The sequence below is a fragment of the Arachis hypogaea genome, chromosome 10 (assembly GCF_003086295.3).
Source record: "Arachis hypogaea cultivar Tifrunner chromosome 10, arahy.Tifrunner.gnm2.J5K5, whole genome shotgun sequence".
Classification (NCBI taxonomy): domain Eukaryota; kingdom Viridiplantae; phylum Streptophyta; class Magnoliopsida; order Fabales; family Fabaceae; genus Arachis; species Arachis hypogaea.
The window spans coordinates 42,861,484-42,870,199 of record NC_092045.1 but is presented as its reverse complement, the minus strand read 5'-3'; the positions used below and the strand labels follow the sequence as shown (position 1 = coordinate 42,870,199).

At 39.9% G+C, this 8,716-nt stretch overlaps 1 protein-coding gene across 1 annotated transcript; it reads left to right on the top strand.

Annotated features, from left to right (window-relative positions):
* The first annotated feature begins 588 nt into the window (after positions 1 to 588).
* Positions 589 to 1,452, top strand: LOC140175643 (uncharacterized). The gene has a single exon (XM_072204170.1). The coding sequence runs from the start codon at positions 589 to 591 to the stop codon at positions 1,450 to 1,452; it is 864 nt and encodes a 287-aa protein (XP_072060271.1).
* Positions 1,453 to 8,716: the final 7,264 nt, after the last annotated feature.

Below are 8,716 nucleotides of genomic sequence, written 5' to 3'. Positions count from 1 at the left end.
CTCCCGATTGGGAGATAACTCAAAAATTGGATTCTCCTACCCACCTCGGGACAAGGATAAAGAATCCAAGAAGAAAGAAGACCACCTACTGAGAAACCTAGAAAATTCCGCAACTACACCCCTCTTCGGGTGTCTGTTGTGGATGTTTACCGACAAATATGCAACACTGAGAAGATCCCACTGCCTCGCCCGATAAAACACAAAAGAGGAGGAAGTCAGACGGAGTATTGTGAATACCACCAAGTCTACGGACACTCTACCAACAAGTGCTTCGATCTAATAAACTTCATAGAGAAGTTGGCACGAGAAGGGCGACTAGATCGGTTCTTAGCTAATAAAGCGGATGAACCAAGAAAGAGATGGAGGGATGAAGAGGTTGGACGAGTTGAACGTCCACTTCACACTCCTGAGAGACATGTTCATATGATAAATGGAGGATTCATAGGAGGAGGGATCTCCAAATCATCTCATAAAAGACACCTTAAAGAGGTATATCATGTTGGAGAAGGGGACAGGTCACCCGACCTCCCCGCTATTACCTTCACTCAAGAAAATGCCACAGGCATCATTCCAGGGCATGATGACCCCATGGTCATTATCATCATACTCGCCAATGCTAATCTCCATCGAACGTTGGTGGACCAAGGGAGCTCCGCCGATATCTTATTTAAACCTACCTTCGACAAACTCAGCCTACAAGAAAAAGAGCTCAGAGCATATCCGAATAGTCTGTTTGGACTCGGAGATACCCCAATTCAACCACTAGGATACATTTCACTATATACAACCTTTGGAAAAGGAACTCGGTCAAGGACACTGAACCTCGACTACATTGTGGTCAATGTGAGCTCGGCTAATAACGCCCTTATAGCTCAGACAATGCTGAACCAGCTCGCTGCAATAGTCTCTACTTCACATGTGTGCATGAAGTTCCCAACTCCAGAAGGGATCGCCACGATAAAAAGAGACCAAAAGCTTGCGCGATGCTGTTACAATGAAAGTTTGAACCTTAAAGGTAACCCTAGAGGAGAGGAAATCAACACCATTGATCTCGAGGGAGTTCGAGTTTGCAAAGAACTTCATCCACAACCTGAGGGTGACACCGAAAAAGTCCAAATCGGGGACGCCCAGGATAAAATAACAAATATAGGGGCAACCTTAAAGGGATACTTAAAGGGGCAATTGATACAGTTCCTAAAGGATAATGCCGATCTCTTTGCATGGAAGGCTGTAGACATGCCCGGTATAGATCCCAAATTAATGTGCCATAAACTAGCGGTATACCCTGGATCTCGGCCCGTACAACAGAAGCGCAGGAAGATTGGTCCAGAAAGGTCCCAAGCTGTGGAAGAGCAGGTGCAAGCCTTACTGGAGGTAGGGTTCATAAGGGAGGTCAAGTACCCATTATGGCTAGCCAATATTGTCTTGGTAAAGAAGTCAAATGGCAAGTAGAGAATGTGTACCGACTACATTGACCTCAATAAGGCTTGCCCAAAAGATCCCTACCCGCTCCCGAGTATAGACATTCTAGTGGATACCTCTTTTGGATACAAGTACCTCTCCTTCATGGATGCCTATTCAGGATACAACCAAATCCAAATGTACCTACCCGACCAAGAGAAGACCTTGTTCCTGACCCCAAAGGCAAACTATTGCTATATAGTTATGCCCTTCGGACTTAAGAACGCAGGAGCTACCTACCAAAGACTGATGAAAAAAGTCTTCGCCGACCACTGATGCGTGAGCATCTTTCCTATCTTTTCCTAGTGAATTTACACTTAAATTGTTGAGTTTAATAAAGAATTAATTATCTTTTAGCCAATATGGTTGCTACTTTGAGTCTTTTTGCAATTTTGTTTATTTTAGGTAGCATTCGGCAGAATTTGTTGGAGTTTCTACAGCACGAGAATCAAAGGAGATGGCGGCGAAATATTTTAGGTAGCATAGCGTGATTGATGCGCACGCGTGAATTGAAGATTTTCTGAGCGACGCTTCCGCGTGACTTGCGAATAAGACCATTGACGCATACGCGTGACATGCACCGCGTGCAAAAAAATGCTAAAAATGCTGGGGGCAATTTCTGGACTATTTTGACCCAGTTTTCAGCTTAGAAAACACAGAATAGAATTTGCAGAATGGACAAAACAAGTGGTCCCCACCCATCAGCTGAAGACTTGTTAATTAATTCGATTTTAAATTCAAATCTTATTTTTAGGAAAATATATTATTTTTAATTTTATATAATTAGATTTTAAATTTATTAGAATTAGTTATAAATAGGAATTGAGATGCCATCAGATTAAAACACAGTACATTTTACCATAATCCTTATTTTCTTCTCTGAACCGTGAGTAACTAATCCTCTATTGTTAAGGTTAGGAGCTCTGTCTATTTATATGGATTGATTCGTTTGATCTTTCTAATTTAATCCATGTTTTGATTTATATTTCAATAATTATTTTCGTTCTTTATTTTATGAATATTGGGTGGAACGGAAGTATGACCCATGTTCTAATTGAGTTCTTGTAAAACTTGGAAAAGCTCTTTACTTGAGCAACAACTTGAAAACATATTATCCTAAATTTCTAATTGTTTGTATTTAACGGGATACGTGACATATAATCCCCTTATTTTTCGATAATTAGGATTTTTGTGCCATATAAAATGGAACTTGATCATCACCCTTTAATTGGAATTAATTGACCAATGAATTGGCAGTTAATGAATTTTAGAGGAGACTATGAAGGTCTAAGGAATTAGCGTCTAGTCACATATAGTTTGCCATGAATTAAATCTTGCATAATTAAATTAGTTAGTAAGAAAAGTCAATCCAGAAAAATAGATAACTCTGAAACCTTAACTATTTTCTCCATATTTTATTCCCAACTCATCGCTGCTTGCTTTATGAAATTCTTAATTTACTGTTTAATGCTCTTTTGATACCAAAACACTCTTTTCTATTTGTCTAACTAAGCCAATCACTTAACCATTGTTACTTAGTCCATCAATCCTCGTGGGATCGACCCTTACTCATGTAAGGTATTACTTGGTACGACCCGGTGCACTTGCCGGTTAGTTTGTGGGTTGTAAATTACCGCACCAAGTTTTTGGTGCCGTTGTCGGGGATTGATAGTGATTAACAACTATCAGTTGTTTGATTGCTTAGATTAGGTGTTTTAATTTTAATTTTATTTTATTATTTTCGAAAAAAAATTGAAAAAAAATTTAAATAAATAAATAGCACCAATATTTTTCTTAATTTCTGAAATTAAGTTTGGTGTTACCTATTTATTATTTTTTCTATTTATTTATTTATTTTATTTAGTATTTTTATTTTTTTACACAGGTTACCTCACTGGGAATTCTCTGCACTCTGACGTAGAGATTCCCATTCTTTCTTATTTTCTGTTTGTTTGTGCGTAGGAACAGAGACAAAGGACCTCTCTTAGACTTTGATCCTAAACCTGAAAGGATTTTCAGGCAGCATTTACAACAAGCAAGATTTTACAAGGCTGCATAATCCAATATGGATCCAAATAATACTGATAATGCCAATGTGGCAAACCCGAATAGGAATGAATAACAAAGGAGAGTACTTGGCTCTTTCTCTGCTCCTACTGCAGATCTGTATGGAAAAAATATTGTGGTGCCTCCTATTGCTGTGAACAACTTTGAGTTGAAGCCTCAACTGGTCACGCTGGTGCAACAAAACTACCAGTATCATGGTCTTCCCCACAAAGACCCAAATCAATTTATTTATAGTTTTCTGGAAATTTGTGATGCTCTGAAGACAAATGGAGTAAACCCAGATGTGTACAAACTCATGCTCTTCCCGTTTTCTTTGAGGGATGGAGCAAAGCTATGGCTAGATTCCCAATCCAATGAGAGTTTGGATACTTGGAACAAGGTGGTTACTAAGTTTCTCACTAAATTTTTCCCACCAAAGAAGATGACTAAGCTTAGGGTGGAGGTTCAGACCTTCAGGCAAAAGGATGGTGAGACTCTGTATGAAGCTTGAGAGAGATACAAGCTACTGATTAGGCAATGCACTCCAGACATGTTCTCCAAATGGACTCAAATAGATATCTTTTATGAAGCCTTGGGTGAAATATCCAAGATGTAGTTAGACAATTCTGCAGGAGGTTCATTGCACAAGAAGAAGACACCAGATGAGACTATTGAGCTTATTGAATTGGTTGCTAGCAACCAATATTTATACTCATCTAACAAGAATCCTGTGAACTCTAAGGCTCCTCAGAAGAAGGGTATCATGGAAGTGGAAGCTCTTAAAGCTATTCTTGCTCAGAACAAGCTTATGTCTCAGCAAATAAATCTACTTACTCAACACATGGGTGGCATGCAAGTCTCAGCTATCAACACCCAAAATCACCCTCAAGAGATCTCCTATGACATGGGAGGAAATTTAATGCAAGATGATAATTATGATTATGCCCAATCCTCTTCTGAACAGGTCAATTACATGGGGAGTGATTCCAGAAATCCCAATAATGACCCCTATTCTCAGACATACAATCAAGGATGGAAAAATCACCCAAATTTTGGGTGGAGAGACCAACCTCAGAGACCTCAAAATTTTAACAATAATTATCAGGGTGGTTTCCAATAGAATAATTACAATAATCGTCAATCTCAGCCTCAGCAGGGTAACTCTAAATCCAAGGAAGATTCTAATTGGGAGATGATGAGGAGTTTTATGTAGGAAATCAGAGCCTCCATTAGAAACTTGGAAGTGCAAATGGGCCAGCTGAGCAAGCAAATACCTGAGAGGTCTGCAAGTATATTTCCAGGTGATACAGTGGTGAACCCAAGAGAAGACTGCAAGGTTATTCAATTGAGAAGTGATAAAACAGCTGGTTCTGAGACAAGGGCCAATGAAGAGCTATTTGAAAAGAAAGCTCTAGAGGAGAAAAAGGTAGAAGTAGAGCACGCCCATCCAAAGCATGCAGACAACCCATTCCCTAACTCTCTAGACACGTATCCTACATTGCCAAAGGCTCCTGAATACAAGCCAAAAATGCCATATCCTCAGAGACTTCAGAAGGCTTCCAAAGAAAAGCAGTTCTCTAAATTTTTAGATGACTTCAAAAGGCTATAGATAAGCATTTCCTTTGCAGAGGCTCTTGAGCAAATGCCTCTATATGCTAAATTTATGAAAGAACTGTTGACCCACAAGAGGAATTGGAAGGAACAAGAAACAGTGGTGTTAACCAAGGAATGTAGTGCAATTATTCAACACAACCTTCCTGAGAAGATGCCAGACCCTGGGAGCTTTGTGATTCCTTGCACCATTGGAGATTGATAAACCCATATTTCGTGGGTTCTTTTGTGCTTAATTTGAGTGATTTATATAATCCTTCACCTACTTATTCACATTAATTGCATGGTTTTACTTTCCCTTCCTTATTATGTCGTATTGTGAAAAACTTGTTTCCTAAGCTTTAAAAATTAACTATTTTAATTACCTTTATTTCCATTCGATGCCATGATTAGTGTGTTGAGTAGTTTCAGATTTTCTAAGGCAGAATGACTTAGAGGATGGAAAAGGAAACATACAAAAATGGAAGGAGAAAGCAAAACGGAGCTTTAAGGAAACTGGTGTTCACGCGATCGCATGGACGATGCGATCGCGTGCCAGAAGCGAAGATTCAGCAACGCGGCCGCATGACTGACGTGACCGTGCGCCTTAAGCAGAACGCACATGACGCGGTTGCATGACTAACGCGACCGTGTGGCAAGGAAAAGCTCCAAATGACGCGACCGCGTGACCCACGCAGACGCGTGACAGAGGCCACGCACCAGAAAATTACAGAACACGCCCCAGCGAGTTTTAAACCCCTTTTTGGCCCAAATCCAAGTCCAGAAAGCATAGACCAGAGGTTATAAAGTGGGGGAATGCATCCATTCATAATCATGCTTTTCATAATTCACTTTTTATGTTTTAGATGTAGTTTTTAGTGAGAGAGGTTTTCTCCTCTCTCTCTTAGGATTAGGATTTAGGACTTCTCTTAGTTTTAAGAGTGACTCACAATCCCAGGTTCTTTATTTTTATTTATCCCAATTTAATTTATGAACTTTTCCATGTTAAGATTTGAATATTTTATTTAATGATATTTAAAGCATTTCAGTTTATGATTATTCCTTTTTATTATTCCCAATCTGAGGATATTGTTATTCTAGTAGATTTAGTTTTTCCCCTTTGGCCTTGGCTAAATAATTGGTGACTCTTGAGTTATCAAACGCATTGTTAGTTGAGAATTGGAATTAATTCATCCACTTAACTTACCTTCATAGTTAGAGGTTAACAAGGTGGGGGAAGAATCCAATTCTCATTACAATTGATAAGGATAACTAGGATAGGACCTCCAGTTCTTAATACCTTGCCAAAAGTTTATTTTTATTGCTATTATTTTATTTCCTCTGCTATTTACTATTGTTGCTTTTTATCTCATACTTTAAAAACCCCCAATTTACAATCTCCATAGCCAATAATAAGAACATACCTCCTTGCAATTCCTTGAGAAGACGACCCGAGGTTTAATACTCGGTTATCAATTTTAAAGGGTTTGTTACTTGTGACAACCAAAACGTTTGTACAAAGGGATTTTTGTTGGTTTAGAGATTATATCTACAACACGACTAGTTTTATGACATTCTTTACTGGCAAAAATCCTAACATCAAAATGGCGCCGTTGCTGGGGAATTGCAAACGCGTGCCTTATTATTGGTTATTGTAAATATTTTTCAAAAAAAAATTTCGCTACGCGACGCGATCGCATCAGCGACGCGTACGCGTCACTTGGAGAGAAAGGAAAAATAAAAGTGAACAGAGAGTCACGCTGGAGCGTGACTGGAGGTGTGCTAGTGGCACATATCGACCCACGCGACCGCGTCGCTGACGCGTCCGCGTCGAATGGGAAGTATGGCCTCCCACGCGATCGCGTGCCCCACGCGGCCGCGTGCCCTGGGTTTTCAACGTAAAAGGGTGTACAATGAAATATTGTGCGAGAGTGATGCTGGATTGGTGCTGGAAGCACAATCCTTATCACGCGACCGCGTGCCCCACGCAGCCGCGTCACCCATCTTCTAAAGCACACTCACGCGACGTCCAATTGATGTGCTTCCAGTTGCGTTGGAAAGCTGACATTCAGAGCTTTCCAACGATATATAGCAATCCATATTTGACGTACAATTGAGGCAGGAATGAAAGGCATCTTTAAGGGCCAAAAATAAGCGAAAATAAACCAATGTGCTTCCACCAAGGTTTGAAGCTGGAGCCTCACTCCAAAGCAAAGTAGTGCTCATTATTCTGCTCTGCCCTCTTGGAGAGCAGGACAATGTCGTGCTCTTCTTGAAGAAAATCCAAGAAAAATCAACTCCAAGTGCTACCCATGGGTTTCGAACCAAGCACCTAAGGGGAAGTGGGGAGCGCTACACACAAGGGAGCTTGCGCGCATCACTTTGACATGGCCCAGGGAAGCATGGCACGCACCATGCCACCACTGCCCTGCTCTCCCCAAGGGCAGGGCAGCATCCTGATACTTCCAAGCCTTGGCACACAAATTGGATACCCGCACGCACCATTTCCTGCTCTGCCCTCCACAAGGGCAGGGCAGCCTCCTGGGAGCAAACACTCATGGGCCAAAATTCAACCAAAATTCCATTTAAATTCAATTCCTCTCCAAATTGAATCAAGGCCAAGCAAACCCATTTCTCCTCAAATCCAAAGCAAGCAAAGCCCACATCATCACTCAAAGGCACATGGATCAATTAAATTAGGATATTCATTTTTGTAATTTGTTTTAATTTCATTTTCATTTTTCATTTAGTAAAGCCTATATAAAGGCATCAATTGGAGCTCGATTGGGAAGGAGGCTGGCTCCATTAGGAAGTAGTAGTAGTAGATAGCTCTCTCTTTGAGTTTTCATTTCTGTTTTGAATCTTGGGTGGAGATTGGAAGGAATTCTGTTTTCATTCTCCATCTGCAACATCTATGCTTTGTTCTTCTGCATAATTGAGAATTGGATTTACATTTCACTTGCTGCTTGATTTACTTCTCTTCTGCTGATTATTTTCTACTTTGATCAAGGAAGGAATTGAGATCTAGACTTGTTTTCTAGTCTCTTTGATTTCCTGAGATCTTCATTTCGATTTTCCTATTGAGCTGAATTTAATTTCTGTTTGCTTCTTCAAGCAATTCTGCTTTCTATTTAAGATTTGTTGCAAGTTACTCTTCTGCTTGATTGCTCGTTGATGTGTGGAAAATGATCCAACACAAAACTCACCGGCAAGTGTACCGGGTCGCATCAAGTAATAAAACTCACGGGAGTGAGGTCGATCCCACAGGGATTGAAGGATTGAGCAATTTTAGTTCAGTGGTTGATTTAGTCAAGCGAATCAAGTATTGGTTGAGTAATTTTGTAGCCAACAGTAAGTAAATAGCAGGAAATGTAAAGGGAGAGGGATGAATTGCAGAAATTAAAGAGAATAGAAAGTAAAGATGTTGAATCTTAAAGAACAAGAAATTAAATGACTGAAACTTAAAGTGCAAGAAATGTAAATTGCAGTAACTTAAGGTGCAAGAATTATAAATTGCTTGAATGGAAAAGGGATTTGAGGACTGGGATTTTAGAATTCAAACAAGGGAAATTAAATTGCAACAATTAACTAAACAAGAGATGAATTGAAATAGACTAGA

What these genes read in the sequence shown, in the direction of transcription:
- LOC140175643 (XM_072204170.1), top strand. Translation starts at nt 589, where the DNA reads ATGGTCATTATCATCATACTCGCCAATGCTAATCTCCATCGAACGTTG.